Here is a 23,833-nt window from a genome sequence, read left to right as displayed (position 1 = left end):
GAATCAACACAATGGAGTTTCTTAAAAAATACGACCGATGGACTGACAACGAGGTTCAGGCCTTATTAAGTATTTATGCCGAGGATAAAATACAGTGGGAACTGGAAATGGCGACCCGCAATGAAAAAGTATACTTAAAAATATCAAGTTGGCTAAGCAAGCTGGGCGTTTGTTCACACAGTAAAACAGTGCAGAGAGAAGCTCAGAGTCAATCTTACAGTCAATCTCTGCAATAGCTGATAAAATCCGTTTGCTTACTTTAAGTCTAGCATTACGAGCATTCTGAATTCGCTCTACTATCACAGCTCATCTCTTTTCCAGCGTTTTCTCAATTACCTCTTTAGCAAAGCAATATGGCACAATCAACAGCAGTACAGCTTTAATCTCCTCCATGCTTGTTTTCATTGCAATGTCGTGATCAGATTTCAGAAAATATATTTCAAACAGATTTCAGACTGTCTGTTTTTAAAACATGAACCTTTACGCAAAGATTTTTAAAAAATTCATTCCCTGACCAGGAATCGAACCCGGGCTGTGGTGGTGAGAGTGCTGAATCCCCACTCGACCACCAGTTCAGTTGCAGCGAACTCTAAACTTTGTATTTTTGCCATGGGCTTTTGTTATTGTTCAAAGGTTTGTGTAGCCCTACTATGTACACATCATATACATAGTACATATTTAATATATGCTACATTTGTGTTCCAATCAGAGCCTGCTATGTGTTTTTATGAGCCGAGAAAACATTTTACATCATTGCATCATTTCATCATTAAAATCAGCTTACTTTGTGTCAACAATCAGTTTGATTGTAGCATACTTCGAGGCTTCATATCCTCGTCGGGTGAAGTCATACGTCACCGGGCTAATTTGTCTAATCTTCTCTGTACTTTACACTGCAACTGAAATGCAGAAAAAAAGGTCTGGAGGAACCAAATGGGATTAATCGTTATGGGTAATTTCGGTGGAATTGCAGTTTATTAGTCTCACGTAGGGGGGGACAGTGGCTTAGTGGTTAGCATGTTGCCGCGCACCTTCGGAGTCGGGGGTACAAATCCCACCTTTACCCTGTGTGTGATGAGTTTGCATGTTCTCCCCGTGCTTTGGGGGTTTCCTCTATATTCCCTGTTTTCCTCACCCAGTCCAAAGATGCATTGTAGGCTGATTGGCATTTCCAAATTTTCTGTAGTGTGTGAGTGTGTGTGTGATTGTGCACTGCAATGAGTTGGCATCCCATCCAGGGTGTTCCCAGTCCCCTTGTGGTCTGAGTTCCCTGGGATAAGCTCCAGGCTCCCCCACGACCTTGTATAGGATAAGCAGTACGGAAAATGGATGGATGGATAGTGTCATGTATGAACAATAACTCTATTGTATAGCAAACATCATGTCTGGAATTTACTACATGCTACAGAAGGGTATAATGTCAGTTTTAAAGACAACATACTACAGTTTTTCACAATTTACAAAATCCTACAACAAATCTCAATTACAAAGGATAGCAATATTATGTCACACAAAGATGGTACAATATCCAGTACAGTATCTTATTCAGCATATATCAGCAAATGCCAGATCAGATATTGAAGAAAAAACCTTAATCCTTTCATTAACAAATCTGCCTGATCAATAACAAAGAATTCCTTGTAGTGAAACATAATGTAAGACAATAGTAGATCATGAGATACTTATGGTGAGGTAGTCACCTTTTGAGTTCTTTTGAGTCTCCCAAATGGCACAACAGAAAAGGGTTTGCCCTATCACTGGGGGTATTGGAAATAAATCCAGATGATGCCACAGCCATCCATAGCCGGCAACCAAGAGAATAAAACTGGCCATGCTGTTTGGGTGGGAAAGATGGCATACTCTCTCTCCTCTGTCAACACTGGCCAATCGTGGATGTCTGTGAGCTAATGTATGAGGAAGAGGGTGGACAGATCTTTCCTCTTAGTGTGTTACTCTACCCTGTGATGCAGCATGAACATCAGTTTGAAAAGACGCAGTTGGCTGACTTCATGTGTCTCTGAGGAAGCACTCTCCCTAATGGGCAGAGCTGGCTGGTGGGTGGGAATGTGCACGTAAAGTTTTTTGTTTTTTTTAAAGAAAAGATTTTAATTTTTAAACATTGGTAGTTAAACATTTCTTTTTTAAAACTCCATATTGGTCAATACTCAGGGTTTCAGTATTGCTATAAAAATGATATAAATCGAAGCCAAAATGGACTAGACCCCAACTACTTCAAGACAATTATAAAACCCTGCTCTATATCATACTTATGGCTCAATTTGTCCCCCTATCTCTCAAGACACAAAGAAGATAAGAATCAAAACTCTCCTCTGCACCCAGGTAGTGGAAAGAACTCTTGGCTGTCTGACCAGCTGAGTCCCTGGCTGTTTTCATATGAAGACTGAAGACCTTCTTCAATAAGGACTTAAACAAGCACAAACTGCATTAAATAAAACAAGCAAAGAAACAAAACAAAAACCTGTAGAACATTTTGACCTTGACCTACTTGTACTAGCATAAGGTTCTGTGTCTGGGCACAAGGCAGGGGACACCCTGGACAAGGTGCCAATCCAACAGAGGGCACAATTGCACACACACGTTCATACACTACGGACAATTTGGAAATATGAACAAAGACATGTGCCTACAACAAATGTCTTTGGACTGGGGCAGGAAACCCCCGGCAGAACATGCAAACTCCATGCACACGGGGTGGAGGCAGGATTCAAATCCCCAAGTGTGTTTCTAATTGTAACTAATAAAAAAAAGCTGTACAAATGAAGTTGTAGGAAATTACAAGAAAACTACACAAAGCAGGTGCACAAACACATGACCACATGCACAAACATACTTACTTATACAAACAGACAGGAAGGAAAAAAAAAAACTTACACAAACCTAGTTTTGCACTCACCACAAACCTCTCCAGCCTGGTTCCTCCTGCATTCCCCACAAAGATGCCTGAGCTGGGCTCAAATGTAAGACTCTTCTGGCTCCTATGGAAAGAAACCCTGTGGTGCTCCTCGCAATCCATATAGAGCTTCACCTCATGCCCCTGCACAGCCAGAGTGAATCTGGCCCAGCGGCCTGTCAGGTCTGCCATCTTAAAGGAAGCTGCTTCCTGAGTGCTTGTGGTTCCTGGTTCAGTGTAGTACAGAACTACTCGCTGTGACCCATCCTCCACTGGTGCCAATGCTACTCCCAAGTGCACTATCTTCTGTAGGGCATCGGTGATGGCGAACAGGACTCCTCCATGGCGAGTGGTGGGTTTAGCAGTGACAATAATAGCAAAGTCGCGGAAGAAGGGGTCAGGAATGAAGGAGCGTGTGAGGCGGCCTACGTTAGCGTCTGGACCAAAGCTGTATGCCGGAAAACCCTCAAATCCAGTGATAAAAGAGACGGATGGAGGGAGTGGAACACCAATGAGCTCCGTCAGATCCAGCTGGTTACTCGAGCCCCTCTCTGAGGAAAGAAAACAAAAAAAATCTATTAAATTAAAAGCTTAAATAGGCAGACAATTCAGTGGTATATAATAATCAAGTTGTATGAGAAGTTACAAAGATTAAGTTTAATTTTAGAGATGGGGTTCATGCCTTATCTTTTGAATTTGTCAAATGAGATGGTATTTTTCTTTCACAAAAAATTCTGAAGTCATGAACATACACTTGTACTGTATTATGTAAATCTTACTTTGTACTTCCTACTGGAATAAGAAATACAAAATACTGTACAGATTATATAAACTATACAGAAAAGAAATAGCAGCATCTTTATTACAAATAGGCAAATGTAGAATTGCAGATGCTACATTGTAGTGCAAGAGAAATATTTAAGTATAGGGTGTGAATAGCAGCAGTCTGATAGTTCTATCATTCTTGAATAAAGAGCCAAATACCCAGCTGTGATTTGGGCCAAACACTCCTACTATAAATGTCTTCTCCCACATGTGTACAAGGAAACTTTGCAGGTCTGTACAGGTATTGTCTCTGCACCACATTAATCTGCTTCTGTTTGGGAAAAGACCTTCCTACCTCAAACCATCCATCAATTTTCTGAAGCATTACCATCTGCCCACCTTTTTTTCTCAAACTGCACTCTATTGTAGAGCTTTGGACTTCATCATCAAGGACAGGCTCACAATGGTGGTGTTAGCTCAGCAGGATCAGGCAAGATCTAACAAAACCTTGACACAGTGGTTCACCCCAAACTCAATCTCCCTTAGTATTCCAACCTCACACATACGGTCCTTATTAAGGCTGAAGAAGACTGTGTGTGGTGGGATCATCTGGAAGGCATTAAGTCATACGGGGACCAAGGAGCTAATAATATGTGCAGTGCTACTAAGAGGGGCTACTATGTAACTGCTCTGAACCATGCCGTAGACACATCTAGGGTCATCTCTGAGATAGGCATGAAATAAGTTACGCTTTCGTCACATGAGCCCGTAAAGCAATGTACACCAACATTGTGGATAATGTTGTTATCAAAAATGCTAACAACAGCTAATATTGTTAGCAAAAATGCTAACATTGTGGATATTTTCATGAAACCTCAGGGGCTTCTTCTATTGATGTTTATTGAAGAGGACAATTGTCATGACTGTTATAATGCTCCTTGTGGTCATATGTTTGCTTGTCTTTTCTGTTTCTTTCATTTTCTCAACAGTCATTCCATATGGTTGTCCCTGAAATTCATATCCCCTCTCAGCAGTTTCAGTTTAAGCTGAGAATACAACTATATTGATAACATCTCAAAGATATTCTAAATAAATGCTCTGTGTTATGTTCTGGTGGTGGGCTTTGGACCCACTACCAGAAGTTCACTCTCTCATTCATGTTGTGGTTCACTGTAGGCTGCAGTAACAACAATAAATAAGCAAGATACTCAGTCATTTGTTCATCTTCATTAACCGCTTTATCCTGGTCAGGCTCATGGTTGATCCAGAGATTATCCCAGGAAAGACTTTGTGCAAGGCAGTTACACGCCCAGTCCATTCCAGGGCACCATTCATACACACATTCACACCTAGGGGTAATTTAGTGTAGCCAATCCACCTAACCTATGAGGAAATGCACACAGGCACAGAGAGAACATGCACGGAAACTCCACAGAGAAAGTAATCCGAGCTCAGGATCAAATCCAGGAGCCATCAGATAGCAGCACTACCTGCTACACCACCATGACACCCAGGAAGTCTGTTTGAACCAAACATATAAATGATAAGCTACAGGCTAAAGCACAGGAATGCAATAACTGTGTATTCTGGACTGAAATTGATGAGGAATACCCCATTCGGACTTCAATCTGCTGCCAGATCATTATCAGGATGCTTTTAACGTTTCCAAGCAACTTTGTGGTCCAACATCATTACACATGTTTGCGTGATGTGCTGTGTTTAATCACACTCTTTGAGTCCAAACATATTCCAATTCATGCACTGATTAATGGTTTACATACCATATATGTACGCAACTGCAGATCTGAGATAGATTACATTACAGGGAGTGGCAGTGAGATCATCAAGCACATGATGTGATTTTATGCATAAGCCAATATAATGTCTAGCTTCATATTCATCAAGTTACATATTTTATGGCCAAAAGTCAAATGGAAACTTCTAGGCACACTGTAGAGCAACTCTACTGTGTAAACCAACCTGCAGACTGTAGAGCAACTCTATTATGTAAACCAAGGCAGATGTGTGCGGTATTATCACTTCTTGGCAGGCCAATGAGCCTCTATGATACTGATCAGACCTTGATTAGACCTTGATTCCTGTGAGTAAAATAGAAAGTTACTTCCTGACGCAGCTGTGAAAGAGTGAACAATAACTTCATGCCTGAGGAGGTTTTTGTAGGCAAGATATCAAATGTCTGTTGGACAGCAGCATTTCTCACTTGCCAAGTTCCCCGATACAGCACTGACCTACAGTACATGGCTGTAAAAAAAATAAATAAAAAAATAAAATATATACTTGGCTACAAAATATAGTCTTGCTGAGATGATTAAGAAGAAAAGTTCAGGCAAGCTTTTAGCAAAGTTTGCACCCTGTTTTAGTCAATAAAAAAAATGTAAAAAGAATTCCAAAATTAAGGCTTCATAGACATCTCCTTTACCATAATGTTACAGTACTGCTGAGCTATTTAAAAAAACAGCCCAAAAAAACCTGCCCAGCATGAATTGAGAGACGTTTGGGAGCAATCATTCTTCACAAGCACGTTTACATAACGGAACAGAAAAAAAAGTGTCTTTGTTGATCCAGCTGTTGCTTATTACCTGAGTAGGCAAGAGGAGTGGAGGGGACAATTGTGGTCCTCCAAATGAATGGTTTGTGTTTACACTTGTTTTAGTGGGAGAAGGAGGGATTATGTAAATATTCTAGGCTTAATATGGTGCATCAAAATGGATATCAAATCCATGTGCTGCTCATATAGTAGCTGTGAGATTGCTTTACAACAGTAGACATCCTCAGAATACAATGATCAGAATATCTGAAGTCCTGATTATATTTGAACCCTGAAACTGGTTGTATTTAAGATCTTGGGACCGAACTGCTTCAAGTAATTGCAATGACTGATGCGGTTCGTCTTACATGTGTTCGTAATCAAAAAAAATTTGCATTCATATATGCATAAGCACATCCATGCACAGTCTGCACAAATGGCATGGTTTAGGTGGAATATGAATAACAGTGTGTAGTGATTAACTCCTTAAACTCCCAGGACATATTGGTATGATTTATGTTGAGGCATTCCTCACTATTGTAACAAAATACATTCCCTAGCATACCTTCCCTAGTTTCAGTGCAATAACTTAATGAAGTCTCTACTGAGGTACAGTACATGGAGTAATACATGCCTGTATAATAAAGGATGTTAACTTTATAACTGTATAAATGTAATCGTGCATGGAAAATGTTTAAATTACTCATAGCTTCATATCATATAATATTTGGGTTGCAAGTGCAATGACTAAATTATCAAATCAATTTTTTTGTATTTAGACGGTGTGTTACAAGGAATTCTCATTTTTTAGCCAAACCCTTCCAGCCTTGCATGGGCATGACAATATTTGTGAGCCCCTGTACGGTGGTAAAAAAGCCATGGTGGAAAAAATGCTGTACGAATTCACATACCAGTGTAGCAGTGAGACAGAAGGAAAGATAGTGTAGTCCAACAGTAACTTCATTATAATTTTTCAGGGTAAAAGAGGACTAAGACTTAAGGGTAAGTTTGTAGTCAGACATAGGGCTAATTGAAATGATTCACTTTTGTGTTGAAGAGAATTTGGCGAATGAAGTGTATATTAGGACCATTAGTGCTATATTTTGGTTATAACACGTTTTAAAGTCTGTGCAAAAATATAGTAATATACTTAATCATCATATTACTTCAGAAATATATTTTTAGTGTTAGGAGGTCAAGAAGGTCAACGCTCAAGGTGGTCCACATTTGCTTCAACATGTTTTAAACTCTGTGTATATGTGTGCCTTACAGGCCAGAATTACTTAACACATCAGCTTCATTGCCATCTGTTGTAAACCCACAGGCTACAGCACAGACACGACCCTAACTGGTGGTGCCTGCTTCGCATCTCAGCTAAGAGAACGAACTACCGCAGTTAAATATGTGCAGGCCACTGAGAATGCACTTTCCAAACATCCAGAGACCAACACAATCAGCAAACATCTTATAACCAGATGCAGCTCTGGACAAAGAGCCGTCCTCAGAGTCTGGTTGAATGACATTTTTGGACCAAATTATGCTATGAACTGTACAGCCATAGCAGGACTGTTTTTTCAACCATTGCATTCGTTTTTACTTTCAAGTTAGAGATGATGCAGGATTCCTTTGTGTTCATTTAGCACAGCCAAATGTTGTACAAATAAGACAGTTGAAAACTGTCATGTCATTTTATTCTCACTATTCCAACTTTTCGAGATCACCATGCAGTTTGTTTGGTATCAGCTATAACAAAGTTCAAATTCAGCAGATGGGCGCACAGTGGCTTAGTGGTTAGCACGTTTGCCTCACACCTCCAGGGTCGTGGCCCTGTGTGTGTGGAGTTTGCATGTTCTCCCCATGCTGCGGGGGTTTCCTCCAGGTACTCCGCTTTCCTCCCCCAGCCCAAAGACATGCGTGGTAGGCTGATTGGCATGTCCACAGTGTCCATAGTATATGAATGTGTGTGTGAATGTGTATGTGACTGTGCCCTGTGATGGATTTGCACCCTGTCCAGGGGGTACCCCGCCTTGTGCCCGATACTTCCTGGGATAAGCTCCAGGTTCCCCGTGACCCTGAAAAGGATAAGCGGTATAAAAGATGGATGGATGGATGGATTTATTCTAATAGGATGTTTAGGTGGAATTAGTTAATATTAATTGGGTTATCATTAATTGTTATACGTTACATGACAAATCTGGTTTTGGGTGGCTGCATCGGTCACTGGATGAGGTTTATTTTACACAGCCCAAGATTATATAAAGTTAAATCTCTCTATTATGACAGTTATTTAAACTCATTTAGAGTATGTATAATATGTAAGCATGCATACAAGACTCACCAAACTTTAATAATAAAAGACCTGAATTGCTCGACTGTCATTTCTTAAACTATAATCAGGTGCTTCTGACAGACGTCTGTTGAGAATGGATATTTTTCCACTATAAATGCTCTGTATACTATCATAGTCATACAATTGATTAATACATAGAACTTAGTGGTTTTATTGCCATTAAATTTCAATTACTGCCATGTTCCAGATGGCTACAAAAAGTTCTCTACTTCAGTCTATTTCTCCTCAGTGTTTTTCTTTCACACTTATATTACATTTTGGTATGCAATAATACACTGAATGTTTGTGATTAAGTGTGAATTATAAAGCAAATATTATTACAATCAGCATGAGCATTGTTTTTGCAAGTCTCTCAGGAGTAGCTCCGTTTTCCATACCGCTCATCCTACACAGGATCACGGGAGGCCTGGAGCATATCCCAAGGATCTCAGGGAACAAGGCAAGGGACACCCTGAATGGGGAGCCAACCCATTGTAGGGCACAATCGCACACACATTCACATACCACAGACAACTTGGAAATGCCAAACAGCCTACAATGCATGACTTTGGACTAGGGAAGGAAACCAGAGTACCTGGAGGAGGCCCTCCAAGGTGCGGGGAGAACATGCAAACTCCACACACACAGGGTGGAGGAAGGATTCGAATCCCCAAGCCTAGAGGTGTGGGGCAAATGTGTTAACCACTAAGCCACTGATACACAAATGCCCTTGCATTTTAATATTCGGGATCTAATTACAAACTGAACTGATCAGACTTCTGTCCGTTTTGCTACTGCACATAGCTATGCAACAACCTGATTAAAGTGTGAAATTGTTCACTGTGTGAAAAAACAACACGGCACTTATCTACCAAGGTTTTAGATATCTTTAGGTAGATTATTTTTACCACTGTGTTTGTTGAAATGGCTCCGTATCCAATATGACCTTTACAGGAAGCCTAGGCAAGATTAGAATTGAAATTAAATACAAATATTTCCATATCGTTTTAGTAAAATGTCCTTATGGTTTCTTACAACTGGGGTTGTCGAAGTATATTATTACAGGCAGAAAAAAAAGCTGATCTTTCATAATTTCTGACTGTTTCCCATTGCAAATTTCGCCACAGCAACATCTGACAGGATTTCCCAGACTGCCACATGAATGTTATGAAACGTTCATTTAGGCTGCATGCAAAATGCACCCAGTCTTCTGAACAGCTGTCAAAGACAGAAGCTTTGTAGGTCAGTGAGCTGCCATGAGAACTGAGCAGGCCTGAGAATTTAGTTACATGATATGCTAAATATTATCCTTCATTTTCCAGTTGTTAAATGAACATTACATTATTACAGTGAACTGTATGATCCATATGAGTCATCTAGCTTATAAGGAGGAGCTGTGGCTTTTTATTGGACAGGGAGTTTTTGTGTAAGAGAGAGTGCTTGAGAGAGAGAGAGAGACAGAGAGTGTGTGAGAGTGTCCAAGTGTGTCATCATCACACACACTGAGAACTTCTATTTGCCAAATGAGGCAATGTGGAGGAGAGAGATGTCTCCCGGCCCACATCTATGGAGCCGGTGGAAGTTCTAGTGGAGTAATGGGATGTCTGGGTAAAAGGGGACTGTGTGTTTTACTTTATTCCTGTGTCAGAGAGAGATTAAAGTGGATGAAGGCTGAGCTCCCGTTCTGAAGGATTATGCTTATCACTGTGTCATCCATGCAAAAGATGCTGGGCTAAGAAGTGATGGTCACTGTGGACCATTTCCTGCTGTCATCAAGTTCCTGCAAAAATCTAATGGATTTGCACGTGCATGTTATGTAAAAATGTGTAGCTCTTATTTAGTTCTGTGTCGTCTCATGTAGTTAGTGTTTTATGTAGCACCATGGTCCTGGAGGGATGTTGTTTCGTTTCACTGTGTACTGTACCAGCTGCATATGGCTGAAATAACAATAAAGTGAACTTGAACTTGGAAAGAATTTTGTCTGGGTGGTTATGTGACTAAAAAATCTATCTATAACTTATACACAAGGGGTCAAGGGTTTTATTAAGAGCATTACAGAGGGGGCTTTAGGGTGCACATCTTTTAAAGAAAACACACACTACAGTTTATGAACGAACAATACTGAGTGTCATGGATATCCTGGAGGCTACTTTGCACTACAGCTCCCAGCAGCCACTGCACTACATCACGGTCACATGACCACCTGAATCACATTCTAGTTAACGAGCATTATGTGTGTGTGTGTGTGTGTGTGTGTGTGTGTGTATATAAATATATATAAACATGCATATTATATATATATATATATATATATATATATATATATATATATATATATATATATATATATATATATGTTTATAGCTTCTTTTGTGTTTTGTTTTGATTTTGGTTAAACCTTTTTCTGCACTTGATCTAAATCATGACCCTGAGAAATGTGTGTATTCAGTTAAGGGCTGGCACAGAGGCTGCATGGAATGAAGAAACAGAAAAGACAAGCCTAGATTACAATAAATTCCTAACCATGGGTTGAATGTGTCATGGAAGAAGAACAAAATCATTTAGTCGCAGAATGAAAATGCTGGCTTCGCCTCAAAGAGCGATCTACATGACTTCCAAAGCTCACATGCAATCCTATTTCAGAGCGAGTTCAGAGGAAACCAGGCCACCTCACGCACTGCGCTGTCCAATACAAAAATCTAATTGCTCTCCTTTACTGCACAGATTTATGATTTGTAAACATCTCACTGCTGACAGGATAAAGTATTTGTTTAAATAAGGACAAATTGGATTTTAGTGGGATTTTATCATGTATGACAGGAAAGAGAAATAACGTCCACTCTGTGCAAACTTGCATGCTGACTTATTTAGGTCAGACTATAGGATGCACACAGTTGGCACTGAGAGCTAACCATGAGAAGCACACAAGTGTTTGTCAGTCTTTTATAACAGGAATGTGTTCTTTTAACTGAAATATTGTACAGATCATGAGCATTTGTGCTATGTTAGATCAGTGAAAGCACAGCACACAGTGCTACGTACACAGTGAAAGTACACAGTGCAGTGCAATGCTCTTTCACCAAAAACTGCTCATTCTTAGTGTATTGCGATACGTACTGGTTTGTGTTAGAAAGTGACCTCAGTTTCAGGACATTGAGAAACGGGGTCAAATCACTCGCAACACTGTATGAGCTAGCTGTTTTTAGCTAAACAGCTGGCCAATTATGACCCACCCACTGAAAATCCAGAGAGAAACAATTACCTATTCACTTCCACTTCCTGTCTACATCTGCTAAAATCTTGGCAAAACATCTGTCCCTACCCTACTGATAGACTTTGATCTAAAACAAAATGCATGTTATAAATAATACATCAAAGTCAGTGTTTATTTCCAAAATAATTTGTCCACACTTGTGTACTGACACGTAATGATCACGCACGCTTGAATTGCTGGATTAGCTTTAAAATTTAGCGTATTTTCAAGTTACCCTGCTAGTTTTCCTTCATGGCCCTGGGTTGCTCCTAGTTTTATACAGATGTGGTGAAAGTCAGAAAATCTCACAATTACTCATCAAAACAAATAATAAGTTGATAAAAGTTGAAGTTGAAGTAGCAGCTTCAAAATATATGCTCTTACATTTACTTAAAAGTACAAACATAAAAGTACAAGAAAGATTCAGAAAATAAAATTGAATCACGTATTTATTTTAGTAAATGGTGGTAGCCTTTCAAAAAAGGAACATGGGAATACATTAGCTAAGGCTACTTTAACAGCTAGCATGTTAACTAGCCTGATAACAATCAGTGTGTCTCAATCAGCTCCCTAGTTCAGTAGTCAGGGCACTGATCAGGGACTCGGCCATTTTAAGGGCTTTTTAAGGGTCTCAATCAAAAAATCCTTCCAGTGCACTGGAAAGTTTGCTCCCTAAAAAAATCCCACAATGCACCACATAAAACCAGGGAGCATCGATGCTCACTATGTTCCCTTACTGGAAATGATGTCATGTTTTCTGAAGTGAAACTTTCTGTCAACTTCGTCTACAAATGTAAGTAGCTTCTTATCGTTGTTGCAGTTCTCAAATGATTACTTACATTAGCAATCTATAACTTTATTTGACATTCTATATATGTTTTTTTGAGTCTAAAGAATTTTAAGTGTTCAAAGTGTTAAAAATCTACTAGCTAGCCTACTATCCTGCTTGATGTACCATGATAAAAATGTGTGTGATTAAGCTACCAAATTTATTTAACACATAAAACTGAAATATTTTCAAGTGTTTAATTTTTGATTATGTTTTACAACACAAGTATGTAGGCCTGTCGCTTGAAATCGAGTTATCAGTGTCCGAATGTTTAGTGAGCCAGGGTCCTTACCGGTGCCCAAACTCATGTACATGATATACTGTACTGATTCACCATCTAGGCAGCTGATAGAGATACAAACTAGCTCAATGCTAATAGCTAGCTGTCACAATACAAACTACTTTGATAAACACAAAGTGTACATAGCAACAGATATATTACAGTAATGGATATTACTCCTCATTGTTGCTGTCACATCTGTTAAAGTAATATTTTTTTCAGAGAAATTTTATTCAACTTCTTGAAGCTATCAGATACTAAAAACTGACTGCATCACATATATGATTACAGAGAAACGTGGTGATGTAATGTGTAGACAGTAGAGATTTTTTCTTTTGAAATGTAGTAAGTAAACATCAGGTGTATTAGATGAAAGAAAAGCTCAAATACAGAGTAATTGTACGTTATTACCTTCCACCTTCCACGCTATATAATATGCATTACATATTACATGTATTTTGCAGTATACTTTATATTGCAGACAAATTGGTTGCACACTGTTCAGCTGGTTGAGGAGCCATGCAAGCTTGTAATACTAAAGATAAGTGTGCACTCTGAATTCCCGTTAAGTTTATGTGCAAGCTGTGATTTTGCTTACATGCACACCTAAAAACACACTCACTGCTTTCATTTAAATCTGCTCAACTCCTGACAAGCTTGCAGGCCTGCATTTCTGTGGTTTTATACCTCTTGAAAGTTACTCTCTTTACCAGCCAAGAGCTCAATGAAGCCTCAGTTTTGGGATGTAAAATTATTCCTGATTTTAATGTATTTTCATTAAGGAAGTCAGAACATGCTGGGTAAGCCAAAAAAAAAAAAAAAAAAGAAAGAAAGAAAATACATTAGGGCAGAGAAAACAAACGGCATCCACAGTAGTCCACAATTACAAACTGCTCGATTGTACTGTGTTTTGATTTTGAAGAAGCTTTCTTGGGCATTAGGCTTGGACGAGATACTTGAAACAATGTGTACTGGAATATATATTCATAATAAATCTCCTAATGCATATAATCTTAAATTGGACCCAGTATGGGTGTTCAATCCCAAATGAGTCCTTCAAAACAACATGAGTAATCGCTAATGTACAGCTTTGCTGTCGCTCCGCTGATCTGATCCGCAGAGGATATAAAGTTATCTGCCCTTTGTCGCATACATTCTTTAATAAACATCCGTCGGTTATTTAAACAACAAGTAAGCAGAAGATTACAAACAGGATATTTGCAGTGAGAACAATTCAATACAACACACAGGATATTTGGAGAGAGAGCACTTCAATACAACCCTCAGTTTGTAGACACAGTAGTGTGAAACCACAAGAGGAAATGGCGTGAACATGTGTGTACACACTCTGTATTGTGATTCAGTAACCTCACAATCAGTGGTAGAATTTGGGAGTGGAAACCATAGAACTGCTGTAATGCCATCTCACATCCACCTTTCTCTCATTATTTATTCACTGCAGTGCTTGAGTGAAAGGTAAGATGGCATTTCAGGTTGAAGACAACATACAGTATGTTTGGCAGAGTTTTCCCCCTCACATTTTCTACTGTATAATTCTGAAAACTACAGGCTTTCCTGAACTTTTACATTTACATGTTGTTTTGGTTAAATATATCTATTTTTAAAGCTGAGGTGTCACAAAACAACATGTTTTGGCCAAAACTAGAGCGTTAAAAATATTTTGTTTGGCCACAGCAGCCAACAAAACGTTACACATAATACATACTACATAATTGAAAAAAATACTATTTTGTTTTGGTCTGGTTAAAACAAACAAACCCTAAATAAGGCTTGAAAATTGTTTTACTGGTTTCCTTCCAAAAAAAAGAGACATAAATTCATCCTATATCCATATATTACTAATCACTATCCCTATATTATTAATCACTATCCCTATATTACTAATCACTATCCATATATTACTAATCACTATACATATTACTAATCACTATACATATTACTAATCACTATACATATATTACTAATCACTAAGCGGTAATGCATTATTCATTTTTTTCTTTGTTGTTTTCTCGTGATCACGACTTAATTTTCTCTTGATCTCGACATAACAAAAGTTCTTTTGTCGTGATCTCGACTTAATTTTCCTGTGTACTCAACATCCATCGTCCCGAAGTCAATGGGCTTTTTGAATGCTTTTTTTGGTTAAATGCCTGAAATAAGGTCTGTGGTTAACACAAGCTCAAGATATGTTCACATTTTATACTACGACATAAAATATATCAATAATACCCCACTTGAGATTTTTAAAAACGCCTTTATGTGTCTTGCTAACAAGTGGCTAAATGGTACTACAGAGGTTGTGAGGGACATTAAACGTCATCACGCCGAACAGGAAAACTCATCTACTACAGCCTCAATGTGGTTATACTCGTGCTCTTGCAGCTCAAATTTCCCAATTGTATTGTTTTTTAAATTAAAGATTGAAAGAGTTGTCAGAAGCTTAGTGGTGGTGATTTTGAAGTCATGCGACAGTGGTGTAGTGGTGTAGTGGTGCTTTTTAGTTCTGGCGATTGTATTTAGGCTTCAAAATTCATAAACGTTGTGTTCATTCGTGAAGATTGTCTTAATGAACGAAACATGGAAGAATCATAAACTTTTGTTGGTCACAGAGTTTATTTTCTGCAATAATCCAAAAGCCAATGGAAAAATCCTATTAGTTTTTTGTCGAGGTAACCAGGGTGATGCTAACGTCTGGGGTGGCCTACAAAAGTACGTCATCATCTTTGCAGGATGACTTCTACATTGTCCGATATTTGTTTAGGGGAACGGGCAATTATTACATTTATGATGGCGAAGATGCCAACATGCATGTAACATCAGTCCCTTTCACAAAGAACAAGATATTCAGCATAAATTACGTCCGGAGGAAATAGCTTTTGTTATATGGAGATCACGAGAAAACAATTTTTTGTTTTGTCGAGATCACGAGAAAATAAAGTCAAGATCACGAGAAAAAAAAACAAAGAAAAAAATGTAGAATGCATGGCTACTTAGGACTTCTGTAATATACAAAGTTTCACACTTCAAATAATGTGGCATGTTAACATGTGACATGTAGGGCATAGCATTTTGTATTTATCACTTCCTCTTCGAGCAATCTAAATGGTGAGCTTGACTGAGGGCACATAACATCAACAACCTACTGGCTGTAGGCAAACCCAGCATTAAAAGCAGGAATGGTACAGTGTCTATTTAGACCAATACAAAGATCTTATTCATGATAAAGAACAAATAAGACATGTGAAATGTTTATAGCGTCTTTCATCTTTATAGTTTCAATCATCCATTGAAAGATGGCATTAAAGAAGGACCTAACAAATGGAACCTGTTCTTAAGAGTCAGTAAGGGCGATGTTGGATTTTGTTAAATTTAACACAAAGCGTTCTAAGAAAAGGTACCAATGCTGACTCTGCCCCTAACCCTACCTTTTGAAACTTTTCACATAACTTGATTTGTACAAATCGTTATAAATTTGCAAGCAAGAATCCAAGTGGAACAAATCTTTGGCTACCTGTAAGCAAAAAAATACAGCTTAGCATAATGTTTCCTATTGTTTACATGAATATTAAATCATTTCAGCTGGCCCCTGATAAGCCTTGGGCAAAAAAAACAAAACAATAAAATGGTGCATTTATATTAACTAGCTACTGTAATATAGGTAGAAATGTTTGAAGCAAAACAATGCAGGGTTTGTGGGGTTAGTGAAAGCACATTAACTTGCATGAGGTGGTGCTGAGTGAAGGTCGTTTCAGGGCTTGTTAATGCACATCTGTGCATACTTATATTACAAGCTTCTGACCCAATTTGTTTTGACCTGAGTCAGGCCTATTAAAAGTTGAGACGTGAGGTCATAACCCACAGCAGCCAATGACGCCAGTATAAGTAGCTTGGTCTTATTCATGTTATACTACTGATGGGGATTAATAACCCATAACCTAAACGCTGAGGAACTAAAGGTCAGCAGATTTCAGAGCTTGAATGAAGTTGAAATGCATTTAAAGGCAATGAATAGTACTAGCCCACACACAAAAGTAGAGCAAGCAGCTCACAACAGCACAAAAGATATTAGTGAGGAAGATTCCAGTCGAGACATGAATAGGCCTTTCATCTCTGTGAAATATTCTAAAACATCCTGAATAATTGTGTATATTTCACAAAGGAGACGTGTACATGCTGCTGCAAATTCATCTTGGAGCCATGTGTGTAGTCATGGTATCAGTACACAGCCACAACATACGGCATCTCATCAAGTCCATCACATATAAACATATACACAGTTACATATACAGTACACACTTGTGTTCTGCGTATGTTGTGTACAGACACCTGCCATTTGTATATACCATTCCTAAGCTGTGCAAATGTATACACACAACATTAGTGTCATGCCAAGCAAGCATTATGTCTCAGGGCATCACTATAGAGACGATTAAAACACATTGTTTTACATAAACCAAGGTTAATTTACTTTCCTTGCACTGAACTACCTACTAAATTACCCATTAGAACAACTGACAGCATAGCACAGCAGATATAAGCTAATTACCCAGAGGTCTAGTTTTATTCAGCTCATCTAGGGTGACTATTGCTGTTCTTTTTGTAGCCTTTTTTAAGCACTGGATTGAATTTTGCCCACTTGACATAACCACATACTCAGTGTTCATACCACATACTATGTTCTATGCTCGACAGGAGCTTATATATTTTACCATTCAATAACAATTAACAGGATAGTTATAATGACATTTAACTAATAAGGTCATTTAGGGCGCTTTCATGTATACAACATTTAATCCATTTCAATCAAACCCTGGTATGCTTTCTTTTTTGGTCATTTAAGCAGGTGAGAAGACAGTAAACATCAGTCACACTCTGGTGCGAACCAAAACAACCAGCCTGAGACTGTGAGCAAGGTAGTCTCAGTCCAGTTTTTGGTTTTCTTTAATTATGTGTGAAACCAAATCAAGCACTCAATCTCACTCTGATTCTGACTAACAGGAGTGAATGTACCCATAGAAAACATTTGGCAAAATGAAACCAGCCCTTTAACTAGACATGTACAACACATTACTTAATGTGACACATTCTCAGAAAGAGACGAACCCCTTCCTATTTAAATGCTCTGAATGGTGAGGGTGGCTGGGAGCATGTAACATCAACAATCCACTGGCTGTAGGCCAATGATCTAAAACGAAAGGGTCACTAAACACACACAAACACACACGTTAACACAAACACTATCTTTGTGGACTTTCCATTGACATAATGATGATTGTAGCTTATTAATGCAATGCCTCCTAAACCTAACCTAAACCCCAGAAACCAACTGGAAATCTTTGGGCTTTTTAAAACATTATTGTGGGGTCAAAACTGTTAGATATTCTTATCTTTCTGAAAGCACACACACACACACACACACACACACACACACACACACACACACACACACACACGAATATGGAGTGTAAAAGAAGCTCTTCATCAGGACATTCTTGTGTCTCATCCAGTAATCTTGATGAACAAGGCTGGTTCATCTGTAGAGTCACTGTGTTCCAAAGGTGAAGACCATAAAGAGGTGTACTTAATACAGTTAAGAATACACTACACATTTTTGTAATTGCAGTGGTTCAAAGATAACAGAAATTCAATCTTTGGATGGAATTCTTTATCAAATACATGGCACAGTTATGGGATACATTCATTCATGAGCAAATAACAAGCATAATCTGAGCATGAACTTTTTTTTTTTAATGTCACATCCTGTATAATGGGACAGTGTCAATGTGTGTGACCTCACTGACCTGGTAAAATAGGATGAAAGTTTGAATGATGAGAAGCCTGAACTTTATTTGAATACACACTTGAGGGATTTTAATGCATCACGTATGCTTAAGCACGGGATAAGAAACTCTGCAATTCTTTGACACTTTAGTGTCTAAATGTACACCAAAGACTAGGTACAGTCGGCATCCTTAAGCAATCATGTGCCCTGCATACTATAGTCCTGTTCAGACATTACATAATAAGCTATACCATCGCAATTATAACTACTCCGTTTGACTAGTGAGAGTTCTTTCATGAAGTGGCCAAACATACATGTATATACAATTATATACAAGTCCTAGGCATTATGGTTTATATAACATACAAAACATAGACATCTTCCAGGGTTGACTAAGGAGTTGAGATGGTCAAATACAATGGGTGTGGAAGTACAGTGAGGGAAAGAAGTATTTGATCCCCTGCTGATTTTGTACATTTGCCCAGTGACAAAGAAATGATCAGTCTATAATTTTAATGGTAGGTTTATTTGAACAGTGAGAGACAGAATAACAACAAGAAAATCCAGAAAAACGCATGTCAAAAATGTTATAAATTCATGTGCATTTTAATAAGGGAAATAAGTATTTGACCCCCTCTCAAGCAGAAAGATTTCTGGCTCCCAGGTGTCTTTTATACAGGTAACGAGCTGAGATTAGGAGCACACTCTTAAAGGGAGTGCTCCTAATCTCAGTTTGTTACCTGCATAAAAGACACCTGTCCACAGAAGTAATCAATCAATCAGATTCCAAACTCTCCACCATGGCCAAGACCAAAGAGCTCTCCAAGGATGTCAGGGACAAGATTGTAGACCTACACAAGTCTGGAATGGGCTACAAGACCATTGCCAAGCAGCTTGGTGAGAAGGTGACAACAGTTGGTGCGATTATTCGCAAATGGAAGAAACACAAAAGAACTGTCGATCTCCCTCGGCCTGGGGCTCCATGCAAGATCTCACCTCGTGGAGTTGCAACGATCATGAGAACAGTGAGGAATCAGCCCAGAACTACACGGGAGGATCTTGTCAATGATCTCAAGGCAGCTGGGACCATAGTCACCAAGAAAACAATTGGTAACACACTACGCCATTGAAGGACTGAAATCCTGCAGCGCCCGCAAGGTCCCCCTGCTCAAGAAAGCACATATACATGCCCGTCTGAAGTTTGCCAATGAACATCTGAATGATTCAGAGGACAACTGGGTGAAAGTGTTGTGGTCAGATGAGACCAAAATGGAGCTCTTTGCCATCAACTCAACTCGCCGTGTTTGGAGGAGGAGGATTGCTGCCTATGACCCCAAGAACACCATCCCCACCGTCAAACATGGAGGTGGAAACATTATGCTTTGGGGGTGTTTTTCTGCTAAGGGGACAGGACAACTTCACCGTATCAAAGGGATGATGGACGGGGCCATGTACCGTCAAATCTCGGGTGAGAACCTCCTTCCCTCAGCCAGGGCATTGAAAATGGGTCGTGGATAGGTATTCCAGCATGACAGTGACCCAAAACACACGGCCAAGGCAACAAAGGATTGGCTCAAGTAGAAGCACATTAAGGTCCTGGAGTGGCCTAGCCAGTCTCCAGACCTTAATCCCATAGAAAATCTGTGGAGGGAGCTGAAGGTTCGAATTGCCAAACGTCAGCCTCGAAACCTTAATGACTTGAAGATCTGCAAAGAGGAGTGGGACAAAATCCCTCCTGAGATGTGTGCAAACCTGGTGGCCAACTACAAGAAACGTCTGACCTCTGTGATTGCCAACAAGGGTTTTGCCACCAAGTACTAAGTCATGTTTTGCAGAGGGGTCAAATACTTATTTCCCTCATTAAAATGCAAATCAATTTATAACATTTTTGACATGCGTTTTTCTGGATTTTCTTGTTGTTATTCTGTCTCTGACTGTTCAAATAAATCTACCATTAAAATTATAGACTGATCATTTCTTTGTCAGTGGGCAAACATACAAATCAGCAGGGGATCAAATACTTTTTTCCTACACTGTAAATGATACACACACTATGTGTTCTTGTTCTTGAGGCTACCAAATGCATATGCTGATGGTCTGGAGTTATCACTTAGCCTGCAGTAAACAATTTAGCTGAAAAAAAAACAACAACAACAAATAGCCATTAAAAGAATGCACAAGTATTGCAGAGGGAAGGCTGACCCTTCACCTTTTGTCTAGGGGGGAAAAAAATCAAACTTTGCATGTGTGTGAGTTTGGTGCCAAGAACTAGAGGACTGGAGGGCAGAAAATAGAAATCTGCTGTCACTCATGCATCTGAGCTTGTAAGCAGAGAGAGAGAGAGAGGGAGTGAGAGAGAGAGAGAGGGAATGAGAGAGAGAGAGAGTGAGAGAGAGAGAGATTTGGGGGAATTTCATGGACACACTGTACTACCTTTACAACGATACTTTAAGCGAGTAACACTGCTGACCTTCTTCAGTCTATGCAGTGCTTACATTTCCTCTAAGTATAAATAATAGAAGTTTAACAGATATAACATTACGAACAAACACATACAGAAAAATGGGCAGTCCTATTTATAACTAATAAATAATAAATACACTTAAATTCCCAGCATAATTAACCTGTTGGAGTGGTGCCCAGACTATCCTCCTGCTTTAAAACTTTAGATAATATAAGAGTGTGGATCATATTCCATGTCTTAAGCATTTTGATAGCAACAGCACGGTAAACTACTGAAATCATGCAAATTAATCATGCTAAATCAGGATTAATTTGAGTATACCCTGGTGTCCTGGTGAAATTCCCCCATTGGCCCTTCTCTATCAAGGCCCCCTAATAATCCCTATCTCTGAATTGGCTGCATCACTCTCTCCTCTCCACTAATATCTGGTGTGTGGTGGGCATTCTAGTGCACTATGGCTGCCATCACATCATCTAGGTGGATGCTACACACTAATAGTGGTTGAGGAGACCCCCCCCCCCAATACTATATAAAGTACTTTGAGTGTCTTGAAAAGGACTATATAAATGTAACTGCAAAGGAACTTAGTCTGAACAATACATGAATAATTGATCTCCTCTTGGAATGACATGGTAAACTACTCAATCCTGAGGGACCCCATTAAACTGTCAAATAAACTTCATGGACCCTCTCTGAACATAATTAAACTATTAAAATGTTTTCATTATTTAAATGAGTGCAGAACTATTTTGGCTATTTATTACAATTTTATTTCTAGAAGCTCTGCCGATAGATCACGTTAGGTCCGAGCTGACATCATTTATAGGCTACTTGTTTTGTGTTATTAATGTTTGGATTAAAGCCATTCAGTTCAAGTGACCAGTGAAATAGACTAATAACTATAATAGTGGGTTGTGGTTTTGAACACTGTAACAAGGTTTTATAGCCCTGGCTATGCTTCAATAAGACTTCACATCATGTTGATTTTTAGGTACGTAATGTGGATAAAATGTATTGTTAATTGCATTTATAAATTGGGTAATTAATAAATTTGGCTATGTAATAGCAAAGTAAAGTTGGAAAGTTACAAACCAAATCATCAAATAAGTGCCACCTAAAGATTTTCAGACATTATCATCCTTATAAACTGTGTAAAAAGTGTAAACAAGCCTCTACCACTTACACCTGTGTTTGAGCTGTAAAGCCATATACCTAAACACATGGTTTAGGCACCCTTCGTGCATTGCCTCCAGACTGTAATCATTCAGCTGCAGGCCTTTGAGCTTGAGTGTGAAACTTTTTAAACAATGTTTGGAGAAAGTGTTGACTTATGGAAGAGGATGAGATTTTAAGGTTTGGTGTGAATGTAGGAATTCTTCCAAATGTTAAAGAGCATGGAGACATGGCTGCAGGTTGTGTAATGATCAAATGATTCAAAGTGTATTAATCCAAATCAAATCAGTTATAGGTTTACAGTATGTGTTGTTGAGACTCAAAATGATATATTTATTAATATTATATATCAACGTTCCCCTAGTTTATACGGTTTCTCAAAAGGTCATTACTGTTCCTCAAATGGTTCACTAGCTCATCAATATTCCATAGATTTTCTTGTAGTTCAGCAAGATCTTCCCAGAGTTCTTCAGTGTTCCTCAAATATTTTCTTAGTTAATCACTCTTTCTGTGGTTTGTCATTATTCCTGTAGTTTGTCACTAGTCTTCTTCTGTTGCTCCTCAAAACCGTCAGTAGTCCATCATCAGTAATCCATTCATTGAAGATGTTCTTGTAGTTCACTACCAATCCTCAAAAGTCTGTGGAGTTCAAGCCTGTCTTTCAAACATTCTTGAGGTACTCCTCAAATGCTCCTCCATATTCCTCAGATGGTCCTGTAACTCATCACTGTTCCTCAAATGTACTCATAGTCCATCACTGCTCCTCAAAAGTTTCAACAACGGCATCTTCCTTAGATGTTCCTGTAGTATACACATATTTCTCAGATGTTCTATCATGTCCTTCAATGTTTCAGTTGTTCATCACTGTGCTTCAAAATCCCCACAACAAAAATTCTCTGATATGTTAAGATTCTGAAAAGCCATAGCTCAGCAGTGGCTTTGTAATTAATGTTATCATTAAGCTGGAACCATCTCATCCGCTTTTTCTTTTCCAAAATTAGTAACTAGTTTCCTGTAAATGGCTCAGTTGGACTCAGACTCATTAACTACCTATTTCCAAGCTTGTGCCTTAGAGAAATCCCTAAGGAAAATGTGTAATACTAAGCACTGAGTGAAACCAGCTGTCTTTCACATTACACTGCAGCATTTCAGAGTTGTGACGTTCTCCCAGGCTCTGAGTTTGCTAAGTGGTTAGGTTCTATATGCTTAACTAGTGTGGGTGTGGTCCCTGCCAGGACATGATGATTCGTTGATGACATTTCATGACCTCAAAACCAGCAATTAATACCACGTGCAGCAAATCATGACACAGCTTTTTATACCACTTCTCACATTATAATGAAAAAAAAGCAAGGCCTTTACAAGTGGAATGACTGCTAAAGAAATGCAGAGCTCAGCTAAAAAGCCTGTCATTGTGAATTTTCTTGCATCTTATTGTGGTGACACAGTGAAACTGGTGAATGTGGTTTTAATAAGAA

At 38.9% G+C, this 23,833-nt stretch overlaps 1 protein-coding gene across 3 annotated transcripts in view; it reads right to left on the bottom strand.

Annotated features, from left to right (window-relative positions):
- The window catches only part of col15a1a (collagen, type XV, alpha 1a), a 91,237-nt gene that overhangs the window by 50,213 nt on the left and 17,191 nt on the right, over positions 1 to 23,833 (bottom strand). For all 3 annotated transcript variants that reach the window (XM_017479277.3, XM_017479283.3, XM_017479289.3), the window contains exon 3: positions 2,915 to 3,462. In XM_017479277.3, coding sequence (XP_017334766.1) covers positions 2,915 to 3,462 — 548 coding nt within the window. The remainder of the gene's footprint in view (positions 1 to 2,914; positions 3,463 to 23,833) is intronic.

The sequence above is a fragment of the Ictalurus punctatus genome, chromosome 1, assembly GCF_001660625.3.
Source record: "Ictalurus punctatus breed USDA103 chromosome 1, Coco_2.0, whole genome shotgun sequence".
NCBI lineage: Eukaryota > Metazoa > Chordata > Actinopteri > Siluriformes > Ictaluridae > Ictalurus > Ictalurus punctatus.
The sequence above is the reverse complement of the archived record's forward strand: the minus strand, read 5'-3'. Positions and strand labels throughout refer to the sequence as shown.